General features: G+C 49.3%; 1 protein-coding gene across 8 annotated transcripts in view; it reads right to left on the reverse strand.

Moving 5' to 3' along the window:
• Positions 1–19,660, reverse strand: part of TOX2 (TOX high mobility group box family member 2) — a 135,468-nt gene that overhangs the window by 90,845 nt on the left and 24,963 nt on the right. For 2 of the 8 annotated variants that reach the window (XM_019458427.2, XM_019458426.2), the window contains exon 1: positions 17,404–17,529. The exons of 4 other annotated variants lie outside the window; for them this stretch is intronic. In XM_019458427.2, the coding sequence (XP_019313972.1) occupies positions 17,404–17,529 (126 nt within the window). Of the gene's footprint in view, positions 1–17,403; positions 17,530–17,666; positions 17,788–19,660 lie in introns of those variants that run through there. 2 more of the 8 variants (XM_019458434.2, XM_019458435.2) reach the window with 2 other exon arrangements.

Here is a 19,660-nt window from a genome sequence, read left to right on the forward strand (position 1 = left end):
CAGCATGGATTCCTGAATTGGAGTTTTACTTCCACCAGTAACCAGTTGTGTGTGACCTTGGATTTAAACTATCATTGCTATTATGTGTTAAACTCCTATCCCTATGTCAGCCACAACCCCCTCCATCTAGTACAGGACCATGTCTCTTATGTCACTGAGGCTGTTAGCTACCCCTTCAAATCTCTCCCCTCCCCGACACTGTTGACAGCTCACCCATCCTGACCTCCTTCCTTTCTGTCTGAAAAGGTGAAGTATCTCCATCTTGTTCAAGGTCAACTCATTCACCTCGACCCCACCCTCCCATGTCTTCCCCTCATTCACTCTTACTCTCTGTCCTGGGTCTAGGATCTAATTTAAATATGCAGAAGCAAAATGAAATCAGTCCATGCCCTTGTATATCATATATTAAGCACCCAGAATGTACCAAGTAATAAACTCCCAACCACTGAGTATTTACAATAAATAAACTTGTCACAAGGCACAGAAATGTAAAAGCAAAGGGATTCTGAGGTTACAGAGGGGGCAACTGCTGTTTATTGAACAACGTCTAGAGAGTGTATACTATGTGCCCAACATAGTAGTGACACACAAGGCACCCGGTAATGATTCTGACACAGTCCCTGCCCTCAAGGAGTCCCCAGTTCTATGGAGAAGTTTCAAAGAATAAAATGTTCCCACTCTCCAAATGTGAGAAAGACACGCAGTTCTGGTCCTAAGATGGGAATAAGTAAATATACAAACTTGTTTGAAGCCTGTCCCAATTGGTCAGTGACAGCTTCTCATTCACCCAGCCTCTGAAAGTCAAGCAATCAATGCCAGTCTTACTCCAATAGCCACAGGTCCACCTCTGGGGCTCAGCTAGTCCCAGAACCTCCTGCTTATGAAAGTCCCTCTACTCTAGGACTCTGTGCTTCCCCGGAGCCCTACAAAGCTCAGCTCATGCTTGATTTAGAGAGACTAACATTGCAAAGTACGGCAATGAGTTTTCAGCACTCCAGATATCAAGTAATGGCTTCTTCTTTGATGAATGTGACAATGGCAGGATAAGGTTATCACAGGGGAGTGGAAGCAAGGAAGAAGGCCTCTCAAGAGAGGTGTCCTGAAAAGGTAACTTGGAAGCTCCATGACAGATGACACACAGGAGCTGGCGAGGCAAAGAGCAGGGAACACGGCATCCGAGGCTGCTGCGAGCTCAGGCCTGTGAGCACCTACCAGACCTCATTTGAGAGCTGTGCCTGGTCATCGCTGGAACCCTCCCAGAAATGCCAGGGCTGCACGACCAGCCCTGTCGTAGAGATGACCAAGGCAGGGCTCAGGGTGGCTGGAGAGCTTGCCCAAACCCACCCAGCCAGTTAGGAACCTGGCCTTGACTCCAGGTACCAAAGCAACAGTTGTTCTATAGAAGCTCTTCCCCCTGCTCCCCACTCCCACACAGAGACACAGATCAAAGACCAAGGATGCACAGCCCCCAGCACAGCCCGTAGCAGACAGGGAGAGATGCACCTCACAGAGATCTAAAGAGGAAACAATCAAAGCAGCTTATACTGCACCTGCCTGCCCCCACGTCGGGCCGTGAGAACACTCCTTCTACACAGATAAAACACGGCTCAAAAGCTAGAGGCAGCGAATGTGGCAGCTGCACCCTGGGCCTGCCGAGAGTGCGGTTTTACGTGGCAGAATCACAGAGAGATGCACATCAGGACCAGGGAGACAGGAGGGAGGGGCAGAGAGGCACAGGGCAGATGGAAGGGGGCCAGCGATAGAGCCTCAGGCGCAAATGCACTTAGAGAAGCATGATAGTGTTGTGGTTACAAACATGGGCCCTGGTGCCGGGCTGCCCAGGTCCAAATCTCAGCCTTGCTCTTCAAGCTGTGTGACTTTTTAACTAAGTTACTGTGTCTCAGTTTCCTCATCTGGAAAATGGGTATGACTATCATTTTGATTGAATAAGTCAATATACAAAAGTACTCAGAACATTGCCCGGTACACAGAAAGAACTCAGTAATTGTCAGCTATTACTTATATTTAATCCTCAGAACAACCCTGGGAGGTCGTTGTAACTACCTCTATTCCATAGGTGAGGAAACAATGGGGCTACATGCAAATCTCTGAGGTCTTAAACATGGGAAAGCCCCCTAATGCCTCTACCTGCCATACATAATTTGAAATAAAATTTGTAAACTAAAATCTCTAAGACAGTCTGAGAGCTGATTCTTTTCCATGATGATGACTTTCATGCTTTGTTTCTAAATATCAAGTATCATTTCTCTCCAAACAAAGTTTTTCTCCTTACTGGTGTACCTACATTGCTGGGCATAGTGCACATTCCTATTCTGCCCAGAGAAATCCAGCACTATGACTAGCTGAGAGGTTAGGGGATCTGCCCAAGGCCACACGGCCAGGATATGGCAGAGCTGAGTCTGTAGTCCAGGCTGCTGATCCCCTAAAAGCCTATATTGGCTTCCCAGCCCCACCGTTTCCCAGCTGTGTGAACCAGAGCACAACTCTGGGCCTGGGGCCTCATCTACCAGTGAGGGGAAACAATGCCCAGTGGGGCTGGGAGCAGGCTTGTGAGCAAGCCCAGAGCTGTGGCTACTGCAGGCCCCTCCTCCCCACTGCTGACAAGAGTTGGTGTGGATGGTGCTTCCTGGTTCAGTCTTAATATACATTGAGAGGTAGCATAAAAAGACAGTGATCACTACAACTCCCGTGGTGGGGTTACCTGGCACCTGCCACCTCTGGGAGATAGAAGTCAGTGTCCCCATTTTACAGATGGAGAAGCAGACCCTTCTCAACTGGCTCCAGCCATTCTCCATCTAGACCTGTGCTGTCCAGTATGGTGGCCACCAGCCACATTTGGCCCCTGAGCACTTGGAACACGGCTAGTCCAAATTAAGATGTGTGTTAGTGTAAAACACACACCAGTCTCAAAGATTTAGAACAACAACAAAAGAATGTAAAATGCCTCATCAATATGTTTCTATCGATTACGTGCTGAAATGATAACACTCTGGATGTATGAAGCTACCTAAAATATATTGTTAAAATTGATTTTACCTGTTTCTCTTTACTTTTTTTATATGTTTATTTTTGAGAGAGAGAGAGAGAGAGAGGCAGAGAGAGGGGGACAGAGGATCTGAAGTAGGCTCCACACTGACAGTAGACAGTCCGATGCAGGGCTTGAACTCACAAACCATGAGATCGTAACCTGAGCTGAAGCCGGATACTTAACTGACTGAGCCACCCAGGCGTCCCCCGTTTTTCCTTTTTTCAATGTGGCTACTAGAGAATTAAAATTACAAATGTGGTTTGCATGACATTTCTGCGGGACGGCACTGCTTGAGATGCAGCCACTCTCTGCTGTAGACCCAGAACCTTGGGGATAGAAGAGTGCACATCACCAATAGCTGAATTCTCTGTGATAGATATGGGGAAACTGAGGCCCACAGAGAGTGACTTAAGGCAAGAGTTTGGGACAGAGGCACACCACTCATATTTTACTTGAGTTCTAGGTACTGGGTTACAGCAGAGAATAAAACATGGGGCAACCCCCCGGCCCAGGGGTGACGTGGTGGGGGTGCAGCATTCCTTGCTCGGCCAAGCCCTCACAGGCCGGGGCAGCTGGACTCGGCACCAACCCTCCTCTCCGCACAGTCGGTTCTGATCACAGTGCTCAGAGACTGCAGGCAGGAAGACACACGGGAGCTCCCGCTCCAGCCCGAGCAGAACCACCTCAAAGACCCCTGCTGAGTCCCACACAGGCCATCAGCCAGCTGCGGCTGCCAGGAGAGCCGGATGGACAGGGCAGCCCAGCGGGCACAGCATGGCTGCCTGGTGGGCCGGTGGTGGCTTACACACCATCCGAGCTACCGCAGATTTATGGCAAAAATTATCCTCTCTCTCAGCTCCATTTAAAGCCATTTGGAGCTCGCTCCCATCCCCGATTATAAATCTAATTGCACATTCCAAACAGACAAGCGCTCATTAAGCTTTAATTATGCACATGTTGTTTTCAACAAACATTTTCATTTGGCCGCTGAGAGGGGGAATGTTTCCGAGGGGACTGCAGACGCTGCCTGTGGCTGGAGAGAGCAGGCTGGGAAGTGGGTCAGGGTGTGGTCACATAAGGCTGTCCAAGGGCAGGGCAAGGACCCCATCAGATCTGGCTCAGACTAGGAGGGCCTCCCACCGGGCTTCTGTGGCAGGAGATGCCGGCGTGCGTGTTCTCAGCTGGTCCCACCTGCACCCCTCGTGTGCCCACAGTCTCCTCTCAGCTGGCGCCAGTGGGCCTCTCTGGGGTGGGAGGAGGGAAGACAGGGACCTGAACTCCCAGCTCGGAGCCACATACCCTCCCCAACCCAGAACTGGTGTCTTCAAAGCCTCCGCTCGGCCCTGCCCACGCTGCAGTGGAGCCATCTTTCTCCAGCACAATCTTCCCTTCCCTCATCCGCTCACTCATTTCTTCTATAACTATTCCCCGAGCAGCGACCTGAGCTGGCAGTGAGGGACAAGAGTAGGTCAGGAAAGATCAGGCCCCTGTCTGGTTCTGCCCAAGACCCTCTCCTTAAAGTCCCATCCTCCCCACTAGGGCAAAGTCTTTGAAAGCACTTGAAAACCTGCCCCCTGCCAACCCAACCTTGCTGGTGGCCTCCTGGCCCTCATTGGGGCTCCTCCCCTGCTCTGCCTTTCCAGGAGGTCTCTCACACACACACCCAGGCTCTGCACTCCCCCCACCCCAGCCCCAAACCTCTCTTCCCTTCCCTTTCTTTGCAGTTAACTCCCACTCACTCCATGCTGCCCTGTCCAGGAAGCCCCCAAAGAGACTGGCTGCCCTCTGCTTGGGGCACCATGAAAGCATTTATTGGACAATAACACCATACTCGACTATGTCATGTCTGACTCCTAAGACCAGCCTGTCCCACTTTTTCCCAAAGCACTATCTCCTCTGGGGGGAAAAGGAGAGGCACCTGTTCGCTGTGTGGCTTCCAACAATACCTTCCTCTCTCTGAGCCTCACTTTCCTTTTTTGTACATAAAGGGTTTGAATGGGTAAGGCTCTGTGGGTCCCTTAAACAGTTTGGTTGGTTTTAACTTTGGTGGTTTGTCCCGGAGTTAGACCTTCCTCTTCTGCCAGAAGAGGGTCCTGAAATCACCAACCTACCTTCAAACGTTCCACCAGGACCCTACAGAGCAGGGGAAGTTTGCCAAGGCAGGTCAATGGTGCACACAAAGATGTGGGGGGACAGGGATGGTGCAGAAACCCCAAAGCTGTTCCTCAAAGACCTTCTGGAAATGCAAGCAAGTGACATAAATGTGTTTTAAAATGGATGTCAAGATCCATTCAACATCTGGTGGCTACCTGTGGTTTTAGGGCAGGGTCCTGGGAATAGACCTTGAGAGTGAAGGTAGGAGTTTCACCGGGGGGCACCACAGGAAAGGCAGGGAGGCAGGACTGGGCAAAGGGACAAGTTGAACTGTGATAAAGTCACATCAGAGGCAGCAGCCTGTCCACAGGAGAGCTCTGGAGCTGGGGAAGCTCAACAGGAAAGCTATATTCCCAGGTGAGCCAGCCTCGGGACTCAGGCTGCCCCAGGGGAGGGGGAGAAGCTTGGGAAAGGCCCCCTCCTTCCACAAAGGCAGTACCCAGAGAGGCGACAGCAGCCACCACTCTCAACGGCCAGCAGAATGAGTGTCTCAGTTGAGGAGGGACATGGGTGACTTAGGATAATGTCTGCTACCACTAAGAGCGTTTATTTATTGGGGTACCTGGGTGGCTCAGTCGGTTGAGTGTCCCACTTTGGCTCATGTCATGATCTCGCGGTCCGTAAGTTCAAGCCCCACGTCAGGCTCTGTGCTGACAGCTCGGAGCCTGGAGCCTGCTTCAGATCCTGTCTCCCTCTCTCTCTGCGACCCCCCCCCACCCCCACTCATGCTCTGTCTCTCTCTGTCAAAAATAAACATTAAAAACATTTTTTAAAAAGAGAGCACTTATTTATTTTAACTAATTTGTGCAACATTTACACAGTGCTTGCAGAAGCCAGGCACTCCTTTAATTGATTTGTAAATTTTGACTCACACCATCTTCTCAAGGCTCCCATTTTACAGATGAGATGACTGAGGTTCAGTGAGGGTAAGTGGCTTGCCCTAGGCCATATAGCTGGTAGGTGGTAGAATCAGGACTCAAACCCAGAAAGTCCACCTCCAGGGCCAATGCTCTAACAGTTAGGCTGCTCCATTTTTGTAGTATTGCCCTGCTATGCTGCAAGGGCAGAGCTGGCCAATCCCAGTCTCCTCCCCAGAGGCTGGGTTGCGGTCAGCGGTCTAGAGCCTCAGGTTGCCAGTACTGCCAGTATTCGTGCTTGACAATTATCTTTCCTCCGAGCGGTTGGGAACAAGTCCCAAAACTGATCCTTGCCAAAGACAATTAACCAGAGGCCACATGAGCGTGTGTTGGGTGGGACTGGGGCATGGAGTGGGGGGTGGGGCGAGCAAGTGCCTGAGACAATGAGCAGCAGATGATTTGGGAGATATTTTCTCCCCGGCTCTACAAAACAAGCCCTCAATCATGCCACAAAGGGCTTGCATTGTTGGAGGGGAAATATATCTCAACGACAGCATCGAATTGTGGGACGGTTAAAAAAAAAGGAAGAAAAGAAAAAAAAATCTTTTGAAATAGTAATTTGACCTAGAAAGGTTTTCTAGGTCACCTGAACTTGGCATTTATGCATCTAACCCCAAAACCTAACACAGACAAAGTACCAAGTTCACTTCCTTCTGTCAGTACCAGATAACACAGGAAATGATATTTGTAAACACTGCTGCTTCATTTTTTAAGGGCCGTCTTAAAACCAGCCTTTGGACTTGGGAGCTGAGAACACTGGTGCGGTGCAGCTCTGGAAGCCTGCAGCCCTGAGTTCACTCACTCCCAGGCTTGCACTCAGCCAAGTTGCCCTGTGGCCAAGGGAAGGACCTCACCTGTCAGAGCCTCAGGCTTCTCCCCCATAAAACAGGACTGGAGCTGGCAGATTGGGAGGGCAGCCTGTCCACGTGAGGGCACACCAAGGTGCCCTAGAAGGCTGCATTCCCACCCCCATCCCTCTGCTCTTGACAACTGAACCCTTATACACCAAGTCTGGGTTCTCCTGAGGTCCCTGAAGCACAGAGGCCAGGAGGGCAATGGAGGACCTGTGTCCTAACAGACCTTTTCTCCCCGGAAAACAGAAAGAGAGGGCAACCCAAACTCCAAGGCACAGCATATGCCAGTGAGTTCTTCTAATTCATCATCACTTTATAGCCACCCAGTTTAAGATAAATCAGGGGCCTCAGAGACCTTCTCCTTATCCCATGGAGAAACCTGAGGCCAGAGCTAATAGATGGCCTACAGTTATTGGCAACAGCGTGCTGAGGGTTACAACCACTACGTTACTAGGTCCCCTGAGCCTGTGCCTCCAAAAGAAGCCAGAGTTAGCCCGGTTGTCCTCAAAGCTGAAGGTCATGGGGATTATCCTGCCTTCCCCAATCCCTGATCTGAGTACCTATGATGTACCTGACCATGGGCCAGGCTCTGAGGACTAGACACAAAAATGATCCCTGGGGATGGTTGGGGTCCATAGGGAGTGCAGGCACCAGCACTGATGATGGGGGAGTGGGGGTGACAAGGCACTAGATTGAGACAGGCCAGGTGAGAGCAGTTGACACACACCTGTCAGACAGACGGACCACAGTGAGCAAAGGCAAGGCAGCTGGGAGGGGTATACATGAATGATGGGAGGCGGGAGGGTGTCTATAAATCACTGAGGTGGGCTGCAGTGCGGGGGGGGGGGGCAGGAGGAATCAGCATTCACTGAAAAAAACAGGGAGAGTTTGCAGCAATATTCCTAAATGAAGACTAATGGATAGGGGCCTCACTTGGCCAGAGACTAAAACTTTCTGTGAAGCCACAACCAAAGGAGAATGATAATGATGCCAAAGAAGAACTTTAAATCAGTGCAACACAAGAGAAAGTGCAGAATCAGACCCAACTCTGTATGAAAATGTATGATGGGGATGCTTGGGTGGCTTAGTCAGTTAAGCATCCGACTTCAGCTCAGGTCATGATCTCATGGTTTGTGAGTTCGAGCCCTGCATCGGGCTCTGTGCTAACAGCTCAGAGCCTAGAGCCTGGTTCAGATTCTGTGTCCCCCTCTCTCTCTCTGTCCCTCCCCAGCTTGGGCTCTCTCTCTCTCTCTCTCTCAAAAATAAATAAATAAACATTAAAATAAAAAAGAAAATGTATGGTGAAAGAGGGCACTCACAATGTCAGGTGCCATGTGACATGCCTTGCCATACGATATTTCACTCAAGCTTATGAGGGAGATATTATCCCACTTTACAGAGGAGAAAATTAATGGTAAAATTGAAGCAACAAAGGTCACACAGCTAGAAAATGGCAAGACCAGTATCTTAACTCTGCCAAAGTTCACCCTCATAACAACTATTCTATTTTGTCTCTCCCTTTTGGAGACAAAGAGACAAAGACCAATTATTTAAAAAACAGAATGGGGATAACAGGGCTATCCTGTTCCTATTTAGGAACACTTAACTAGATACCCACTGCAAGCCACCCACCAAAATGTACTCTAAACAGATTAAAGAGTTAAGTATAAAAAGTCATGTTATAGGGAAATAATCAGAAAACAGAACAGAATGTTTATCAGATCTATGGCACCAAGATAACTTCCTCAGCCCTTGAAGCAATCACAGAGGAAGGGAGATTGACAGATTCAAATATATATGCATTAATATCTTCTGTAGAAGGAAGCATAATAAAACCAAAATGAAAAGGACATCAGACTAAGAAAATATCAGCACCAACTATGAGACAGTTAATACATAAGACGTAGAAACATTTCAGTCAAATTAAAGAGACAGCAAGATGCTGATAAACAAAAGGACACAGGACACAAACAGGAAAGTCATGCAAGAAACAAATATATAGGGAAACTGTACACTTGATTCGATGATGACAGGAGAAAAATACACACGAAACACACCTACTATAATGAAAGGGATATTTCATGCCACTGCTGACATGGAAAACAGTTTCCGGCCTACTGGAAAGCAATATGGCACCCACCCCCAAGGCAGACAGCCAGCCAGAAGCAAGGTAGATGAAAACCCAAGACTCCTGTCTCCTGCCTTAGGAGTCACCCTGTCAATACACTGCCTATTTGTCTCAAGTACATCCAGTCTTGCTTAAAACAGTCTTCTGTCCTAAGGGCTGGAGATGGTACCAGCGATGGATGGGACCCAGTCTCTGTCCTCCTGAGCTTGTGGTGTACTGAGGGGAATGGGACCAGGTACTGTAACGTGGGTGGTGAGTGTACGGGGAGCCAGAGTTCACAGGAGCCTAGAGATGGGCCGTGTGAGAAGACTTCACGAAGGAGATGGCTTCTAAGTAGACCCACCTGCAGCATGAGCATAACTGACCAGGTGACAAGAGAAGGTACCAATGGAAGGGAGAGGGCATGGGAACAGCACTCACCAAGACCTGGGGGCTGGAGAGGGGGCCCATTCACTGAACAGAGAGGCAGTGAGAGCCGAGATGCAAGGCAAACAGGACCTTATCATGATAGGGCTTTCAGGGCTACACCAAGGAGTTGGACGCCCAGAATGAAGCTGCATTTTACTTTACTTTACTTTACTTTACTTTACTTTACTTTACTTTACTTTACTTTACTTTATTCTACTTTTGGCAGTGGCGGGGGGGGGGGGGGGCTGCATTTTAGAAGCTGGCCTCTGGCTTCAGGATGGAGAATGGGTTGGAAAAGGTAAGACTGGAACCTGTCCAGGAAGCCAAGCAGAAGCTGCTGCAGTGATTGGGCGAGGGTGGGGAGGACCAGGAAGTAGGACTCTGAGCAGAGCCTGGACAGAGAAGAAACATTCGATAAAGCAATAAGAAGTAAAACAGTGTGGCAGTGATTCAAAGAGAGACATTTATGTTGATGGCTAGAAAGGGAAGCGGGGCTGGAGCCAGAATAAAACCACGGCAGTCCCTGGTATGTTTTCCAAGCTACAGAACCGAGAGTCTCAGAGATGAATGAAAACTGCCAAGAGCAAGGGATCACCCAGGAGTCAGAAAGGGGGTGACTCACGCAGTTCGCAAACCCTAATTTCCTCTCTTTGGTCACACACTTCCTTCTGATTTCTTTTTCTGATGATTCATAAGAAAAAAAATTCTCCTTTTAAATTCAAACCAAAAAAGCTCGAGCACCTGAGCTCACCCTGCCCAAGCCATAACCTCTGCCCCTGAGCAAACAAAACCCAACGTAACCCCAGACAGCTAAAAAGACACTGGCCACCAAGAAACCGAGAGGAAACAAGAGGTTTCTGGCTATGCAACAGCTGTCACAGGCCCCCCGACCCTTCCGGGCCCCAAGAGGGTCTTCAGTATCAGCTCGCACGCACGGATCCAAGCCCCTGAGCCAGACTCATGGGATTCCAGAATTCAGAATGTGTTCTGATTTCCAAAAAGGAAGTGAAAATCCCACAAATTACATAGTAGCCGGAGTGGGGTCCGGGGCCACACCTGCAATAAAACACATTCATATCCTGTGAATATCCACACAAGGATTAAGTAAAAATTATGAAGAGTTTTGTGTCAGTTCAGATCAGGTTCTGGGGTCAAATGAGTTCACAGCATATTTACAAACCAGTATTTGGTGGTGGAGCTTTTTGGATTTCAGATAAGGGATTTTAGAGCTGAACCAAGCACTGGGCACACAGGTGATAGGACCTTGTTGACAGACCATCCCTCTGTGTGCCCATTTTACAGAAGAGATAAGTGAGGCTCAGAAAGGGTAAAGGCAAGTGCTCAAGATCTCACAGCTATTAGGTGGCTGAGCTGAGATTCAAGCCCAGACCTGACCTCTTTCCACATATATTCATGGATTCTCCAGGCAGCTGAAATGCCAGGTAGAGCATCTTATGGGGAATATGGCGGCATTGGGAGTGAGTCAAGACCAGGTGCAGCAGGAATCATGGTGCTACCCACCCCCCTCCCAGGGGTCCCCGTAAGGCATTTGCCTTCTCGGGCAGGTCCAGAGGCACGCAGCCATCCAGGCCACACAGGCCTAGAGCTCCCTGCATCCTCCACAGACCTTAGAGCCTACTGGGGAAGGCAGGCAACAAACAGGCAAACACACAAACATGGGCACAACTGTGATAAAATGCTGTGAAGCAACCCCTTGTTTGCAGAGATAGAAGACAACAAGGAACAACTTGAAAAGATCTCTCTCTAGAGATAACAGTTAAACTGGGGGAGCCCTAGGGGCTCAAAAAGTACTGTGGGCAGAGGGATTACCAAGGGCAAAGTCCTTGAGGTCAGCAAGCAGAAAGCTGTCACATGGGGGAGAAATAATGTGGCTAGAGCACAGGGGAGGGACAAGGTTGAGATCAGAGCGGTCGGCAGGAGCCAAAGCATATGAAAACCTGGGGCCATAGTAGGGATTTGGATTTTATCCCAAATGGGAAGACCCTGGAGAGTTCTTGCAAAGGAGTAGCATGCTCTGATTTACATTTTAGAAGATGACTCAGGCTGTCATATGGAGGATAGATTCTGTGAAACTCCCTTCCATGAGTCTCAATTTTTTCACCTACATAATGGGTTCATGAGAAACCTCATGAAAAGCACAGCCAAGAGTGTCTGGCATATAGTTGACTCTTAGAACAAAGACTGAATTTTCCCACCTAGTCACAAACCAGGAGAACCCCATCTTAAATCATCAATAAGTCACTCCCTTGATTAAAGTCCTTCAAAGGCTCCCACCTCTTTTCTTTGGTCCCAATGTTCTGCTTGACCTGATTCCTGCCACTTTCTCTAGCCCCATACCTTGCCATCTCCCACTGGACCTCTCCTCTCCTGCCGGCTGACCCACTCCTGGAAAGGCCCTTTCCCTAAAGCACGAGGTCTCCTTCACACTGGCCCAGCTGTCAATCTCCCTTTCCTTCCTACAAACATTTGATGAGCTATTTGATGACCTCAGACCAGCCCTGTCTCAAACATTGAGAGGCTCAAAAAGTGGCTAGAGATATCTATGCAAGCACACACGTGTGTTCATACATGTGAGTGTGCATGTGAAATAAGAATCCAAACAAATCCAGCCCAACCCCCTTCTGATGGCTGGGCTGGTTCTTATCCCCTCACTCATGCATCCATTTCCTGAAATAATACTTATTAAGTATCTACTTGGGGTCCAGGCACTATTCTAAGACCAAAGATCCCTGGAGCCTGCCTCTTGCATTGAAGACAAAAAGCAAACATTAAATATGGTAACTAAGTCACTTCCACAGTATGTTAGAAGGTTCAAGAATTAGGGAAGGAAGGAAAAGGTGAGCAGGTGAGATGAATCAGGAATGTCTGGATGGAGGCTATGTGAGTTTAAGGAGGGTGGCCATGGTGGGCCTCACTAAGAAAGGGGCAGTTGGGCAAACTGAAAGGAGGTAAGGGACTAAGTCAGGCGAGTAAATGGGGGAGAAACCACCTGTGCAAAAGCCCGAAGGTGGGACTGTATGGGTGAAGACCAGTAAGGTAAGCAAAGCGAGCAAGGAGGCAGCGGGGAGAGATGCCAGAGAGGCAACAGAGAGTGGAGTGCACCCCACAGATGGCACTGAGATTACTCCTCCCCAGAGAGAGGAAGCCAGCACTTTTTTCCTCGGCCTTATCTGATGGCTGTGGTCAGAGGAGCCAGTAAGGGCAGGCGTGAGGCCTGCAATAGCTCGGTACATCGGAGGAGCCTCGGTGGGGCCTCAGAGCAGCTGACATCCGCTTGGCCTGCGGCTTCTTCCTGTGGCTTCTGCATCTCAGGTTGCCTGAATGGGTGCTATTTTTGCTCCTGTTTGAGGTTCTGTGCAGGGCTCCTCTGTGCACGGTACTGGGGGCCGCTGGGCCTGGCCCCTCTTTGGGTTTGCTCTGTTCAGAGCAAAGTAGGGGAGCCATTTAAATGTTCTAAGTGCCTTTGGGGACATTTACAGTCCAGCAGGCAGGAAATAACAGGAAATTTGTTGTAAGTGTCATAGTGTCCATCCTCATGACCCTCCAAGATCAGAGAGGTTAGATGGTTTCTCCAAGGTAACAAAGCCAAATCAAACCACAGGCTGAGGATCTAATCCAGTCTGCCTAGGTCTGAAGGCCCTTAATTTGCAAGGAGTTCTTTGCATTTACACCTAAATTAATGTTTCCTAAGCAGATACTCTGTGTTGCATCACCTTCCAGAGGGTGTGAGGATAAAATGCATCATACCCAGCTTCAGTCCCCCAGAGCATCAGAGCACTGATGAGGAGGATTACAATGGGGTGGGGGCAGGGAAGGGTCCCTGGCCCAGACTGTTGGGGGTGGGAGAAATGAGCAATCAGAGCAGGCTTCTGGAAAGCAGTGATGCCACAACTCTGTCTGCAATAATGAGCAGAAGTTCAAGGGGTAGAGGAAACATTCTGGACAAAAAGGTCTGCATGTATAAATCCAGAAGCATGACAGCTTGGTTAGTGGGGGAGGGGGCTTCAGGAAGCTGTACAGCAGCAATGATTCTGCTTGGGAGGGAGGAGGCAGAAGCTAGCTTGCTGACTGCAAAAACTGAAATCAGACAGGTGCCCCAGCCCCCCAAGGGGCCACATTAATACACATTAAGGGTATCGGAACAGGCCCAACAGGCTACAAGCAACCATCCAACAAAAGGCTTTCAGCAGGGGAGTGGTTCACAGAGATCCTGCTACCTGTGTGAGGAGAGAGGACTCTACAAGGAAGGCGGAGGCAGGGAGGCCTGGGCAGAGGTTCCTGTATCACCCAGCAACAGGTAATAGTGAAGTAGGGAGGTGGGGTTGTACCCTGCAGGTACAGCCATCGGGTAGTGAGGCAGAGAGAAGGGCCAGGAGTGATGCAAGCCAAGGAGCAGACAGTCACAGTGTTTACCAAGATGGGCATGACAGGGGAGGGCATGTCGGAAGGTGGGGCGTGTGAATCAAGACAAGGACCATTTAGAGCCACTGTCTTCTTCAGATGAATCCTCTGGGGAGAGAAGATGTAAATCAAAGCGGCTTTTCTATACGATCCCCCCATTCATAACAGGCTGCTGCCCCCATGGCTGCACAGCAAGGCAGACCCAGAGATGGTGAGCGCATTGCCTAAAGTCTCAGCCAAAAATCAAGAAAGGGAAGACTGAAGATCCCAGCCTACCTGATTCCTCTATCAGTGCCCATCTGGACAGACACCCAAGAGCAGGAGGACCCCACACCCTCCCTGGAAAACAGCACCCCAGGGTCTGGGAGAAACTGGAGAAACCACTTCCCATCTATGATATTTCAGTGCTCCATTCGTGATTATCCATACACGTGAACACTTGCCAGGCCCCCGGACTGGACAGAGATGGTGACTCCTGGAGGCAATCACAGCAGGTACCACAGAGGGAGCCCCAGCCATGCCCGCGCGGCCTCCTCAGGAAACCTCGCATCTCTGCCTCTGCTCCCAATTTTGTTAATTACTGGTTTGCGAATGCAGGAGGCAGCAGGAGGGAGACAGTCATCACAGGTTCCACTAATCGCAGAAAGGAAATTAATTTCAAACATGAGTTTATGTTTGAATTTCCAACACGGAACAGAATAGTAGGAGTTTGCAGGACCAGCCTGAACTACTTTTTTCTAAGGGAATCAGAGACCAAAGGAAGGCAAAGAACTTACTCAAGATCGCAAAGCAATTGCATAGGAGGATATAAACATACAACTCTGACTTCCCACTCCCTGGGCACCTTCATCCGCTCCATAAATATTCATTAGGTATCTGCTGTGTGCCAAACCCTGTGTGCCAGCAGATACCCTGGGCCCCAGTCAAAGGCTCCAGGGTCCATCCCCAAGAGGGAAGAGTATTTTTATTTACTGAGCACCAACACAGTGCTTTATATACCTAGTCCCATTTAATTCTAATAATCTGTCATTTTATAGGTAAGGAAACTGGTTCAGAGAGGTAAGTGACCTGCCAGAGACCACACAGCAAACCCAAAGCAGAGCCAGGACTCAAAGCCAAGTCTTCAACCTGGCTTCAGGGGTGCCTGGATGGCTCATTTGCTTAAGTGTCCAACTCTTGATTTAGGCTCAGGTCATGATCTCACAGTTAGTGAGTTTAGAGCCCGCATCAGGTTCTGTGCTGACAATGTGGAAACTGCTTAGGATTCTCTCTTTTCTTCTCTCTGACCCTCTCCTGCTCTCTTGCTCTCTCTCTCGCTCTCTCTCTCTCTCTCTCAAAAATAAATAAACTTTAAAAAATAAAATAAACCTAAAACATTAAAAAAAAAAAAACCAACCCTGGGTTCAGCTTCTGTTCTCCAGATCTGGGGGTATTCAGGAATGGTGATACTCCAGTCACACCCTCCCTTCTAGGACTACTCCCATCTCCCTTCCAAAGTCTTTCTTCCCACCCTGGGCTCTCAGCAAGCATTAAAAATAAGACTCAGCCTGTTTCAAGACAACCAGTAAGTCCCTGTAATTAACTCCTCCTCTCCCAGTCAAGAGCTATGGATGTGACCAGAGACATAGAGAAATTCGTACCAGACAGGACTGTGAAGCAGAATGTGGCCCTGCATCCAAGCTCCCTAAGAAGAGAACCAGAACACAAAGTCTCTGGCTGTAAGCACAAGGGGGAGAGCTCCCCAGGTCATATGTGTGTGTGCACACGCGCACACACATACACACACACACACACACACACACACACACACACACACACACAGTGTTAGCCACGAAGTTCTCCTAAGCAGAGCTATGGGTTCTGGGTCATTTGCTCCTTCATTCACTCACCATTTATGGAGGTCCTACCACATACAAGGCAAAGTGTTAGGCAGCACATGTGTGTGCACAACACACAATCATCACAACACAAGGAGGGAGGTATCAGTGTCCCCATTTTATGGAAAGGCAGACAGAGACTTGCAAAGCTCCAAAAGCTGGCCCTATGTCACAGACTGTATGTGTGGCAGAGCTGAGATCTGAAACCAGTACCTAACCCAGACCCTGGTACACAGGAGGCACTCCGTGGCTATTTCCTCAGTGGCTGACTGGCTCCAAGGCCATCCCCCACAGACTAAGGGGCTGCGTCCTCTTGCCTTTAGAACCAGCATGCAGAAAGTGGAGATCACGCCAGGGGGCACAGAAGCTCCTCTTTCTTGGTCTCTCTTGGTTCCCTTGGGACATTCCAAGCAAGGGAAAGCAGGCTTGAGAGGGCGGTTTCCGTTTCTGGGACACACGTGCACAAAGCCAGCTTCTCCACAACGACTGTGATAAATCAGAGCACCAGAAGAGGTCAGGCCTCCTGCTCAGCTGGGTGCAGCCCTGTCACCTGCAACAAGCCCCACCTCCAGCTCAGCCAACTCCCTCCACAAAGACAATCTCCCCAGCGACAGCTGGAAAATGTCATTAGTAGTAGGTTTCTGCATTCAAAATCTCTGTCGCCTATTATGTGTGTATGTGTTTGCCTTTAAATCTGTAACAATGTCAGGGCACCTGGGTGGCTCAGTTGGTAAAGCCTCCGACTCTTGATTTCAACTCAGGACATGATCTCATGGTTCATGAGTTCAAGCCCCAGGTCAGGCTCCATGCTGATGGTGCAGAGCCTGCTTGGGATTCAATGTTGCCCTCTCTCTCTGCTCCTCCCCCACTTAAACTCCATCTCTCTCTCTCAAAATAAATAAAAATAAACTTAAAAAAAAATCTGTGACAATGTCCTTCCTTATCTTTTGCTGTCCTTGCTTTTACAACAGGACAGCAACTGGAGATCCCAACTGCTTATTTTTCAATATCCTTAACAGGCAAAAGGAAAAGGTGGTACTTGCAAATCTGGGGAGGAAGTTTTATTGATTCTACAAACTCCAAAATCCAATGGAAGCAGCAGCTCAAACTTGGTTCCTAGTGACAGCCTCAGCTACTCCTCACCCCTCCTGCCTTGAAAAGCCCTTACCACTCCTCACCCTAGGTATCTTCTGGGCCCCTGCCATACCATGTGTTATCCCCACCCTTGTTTCTGGTCTGAGTTGGCAGGCCCCCCACCCACACCTGGCCAGGCCCACTGCGGGGTGTGCTGAATGGATGAATGAATGAATGAGTGAATGAACAAATGCTTCCTGAGTACCCTGGGCAGCTATGATGCTCAGGGCACCAAGACCTGCCCCTCCAGGGGCCAATCCCAGCCACTTTTAGAATTCCCTTTCAAGAAGGAGCTGCCAAGTGCAGGCCTCCTGGAACCCTCCAAAGCATCTTCATTCCACAACGTGACAGGCACCAGTCCAGGTCGCTGCCTGCCCCCACCCAGGCACTGTCTGTCTTCACCCCGCAGCAACGGCCTGGCCGCCTCCACCTCAGGAGGTGGCAGGCACCCGCTGCTTACCTTCTGCTGAAACACACCTGCAATGCACCAGCGTCTCCCAAGTAGAAGGAGCCCGAGTCTCATTCCACAGAAGCCCTGGCAGCGAGAGAACGCGCCCGCGACAGCCTCTGTGCGATTCTGCTGCATAATCAGCAGAGAAAGAGAAAAAATGCCAGAAATAGCAAGCTTTATAAGCCCTCCTGACAAGTCTTGGTCCTCTATTGGCTGGAGGCCCGGCACCCCCACCCCCCCCATCCCATTCCTATAAGGTGAAATGGAAAAACCTGTTATTTAATCTCTTTTATCAAAATCCATCTTCTATCCCAATCTGGGCCTGAGTGTTCGGAGCTCCTGGCAGCGGTCTCCACACCAGGTCTCAGGGAGCGGAAGGGGAGGCAGCCTGGCTCTGCATCGTTTGTGGCTTACGAGCCTTCCCCACTCACGCATGCTGCCTCGGGAGCAGGTATTGAGCTGGAAAAGCTTCTGGAAGGCAGCCTGGCAGCACCTGTCAACACGTGAAAGTTGCATGCCGTTTCACTTGGCAGTCAGACTTCTGAGCATCCGTCCTGCGGAAATACCTGCACTGGCGTGCACAGTGCACACCCACAGATGTTGTTTGTTACAGACAAGAATCGGGGGCACGCTGAATGTCTCAAAGCAGGGCTGCGTTGAACAGATTAAAATATATCCATTCTGTGGAATACGATGGGATGAGGAAGGTCTGCAGGTACTGACTTGGGACTGGTTGGGAGAAAGAATCAAGGACGTGATCCCATTTTTATAAAAACAACAACTGTGTGTGTGTTTGGATACACACTGTAAAAGATGCCAAACTGTGAATAGTGGTCACCCTGGGGAGTAGGATAAGGAGGTATTTTCAGTCGTTGCTTTTTCTTTCTTGTCTTGTTTCTTCTTCTTCTTCTTCTTCTTCTTCTTCTTCTTCTTCTTCTTCTTCTTCTTCTTCTTCTTCTTTTCTCTTTTCCACAAGCATGTATGACATTTGTAATTTAAAACAAAAACATGAAAGCCTGCCCGGTTCCTTCTCACTCCTGAGGGGTAGCAGGCCAAGGCCCAAGGTCACCCACCATGAGGCTGGATCAGGCTTGGGACAGGGCTGGTCTGAAGCTCGTTAGCTTCCACACAAGTGCAGTTAACTCGGCTCCGTGAAGAATGTGGACTTAGGAATAAGACAGAACTGGGTTCAAACCCTGGCTCTGCCTACTGGAATAATTAGCGTCCCCACGCCTTAGTCTCTTCATCTGTAAAATGGGGATGACAGTGCCTATTAAGTGCCATGTACTGTGCCAGGCCCTGTTAAACCAATTTTCATTTTTGGACATTTTAGAAACACCAGAGGCTGCTGAGGAAGCCTCACAGAGCTGAGGATGCTCAGAACTCAGTGAGAGGAGTTCTGGGAATCACCCCAATATTGAACACTTGTAACAATAATAAACTAAGTGACAAGAAAGACCTGGGGAACACATGGTGATAAAAGAGACTGATGACCAGCATATCTGCATGAGGAGGGGGCAGGGGGACTAGAAGGGGCTCCAGAGAGGAAGAGTCTTGCACCCGTACCTCTACACCCTTCTCGTGCCGTTCCCTTGCCCAGGCCTTCACACAACTGACTTCTCATCCTTCGCATTCTGCTCAAAGATCTCCTTCCTTCCCAGAAAGGGCTCCTCTGACTCACCCACCCTGAATTACACTGTTCACAGCCCACCCCTCCAGCCAATGTTTTCTGGTTGTTTGTTTTGATGGCTGCTTTTATTTGTTTATTGTTCATCTTCTTCACTAGGCTGCGAGCTCCACGATGGCCAGGAGCCCTCTGCCTTGCTCATCTCTGGGTCTCATCTCCTAGCAGAGGGCCTGACACACAGCAGATGCTCAACAAATAGAAAGTACACACAATCTGTAGATCCAAGGCCTAGTTCCAAGCACACGGAACTTGTGTGAAGGAGAGGGAGATGCACATTTTGCACTACAATAGAGAGGTGGAAATTTCAGATATACTGAAGATCTGGAAACATACACACAAAGCTGGGGGAGTGCTAGAAAAGTCCATCCTTGAATGCTTATATGGGCTTAAGATGGAAAAGGACTTTCTAGGCTCAACTTTATTTGCACAGGGACATTTATTTCTTTATTACAACATTATTTATAAGAAAATGAAAATGAGAATAAAATCCATTGATAGGGTATAGGCTCAATAAGCCACAAGTCTCTGTACCATGGAATAGTATGCAGCCAGACAAATGACCTGCGTTCACTGATCTGG

Source organism: Panthera pardus, unplaced genomic scaffold, assembly GCF_024362965.1.
Source record: "Panthera pardus isolate Hobbes unplaced genomic scaffold, ASM2436296v1 HiC_scaffold_25, whole genome shotgun sequence".
Lineage (NCBI taxonomy): Eukaryota > Metazoa > Chordata > Mammalia > Carnivora > Felidae > Panthera > Panthera pardus.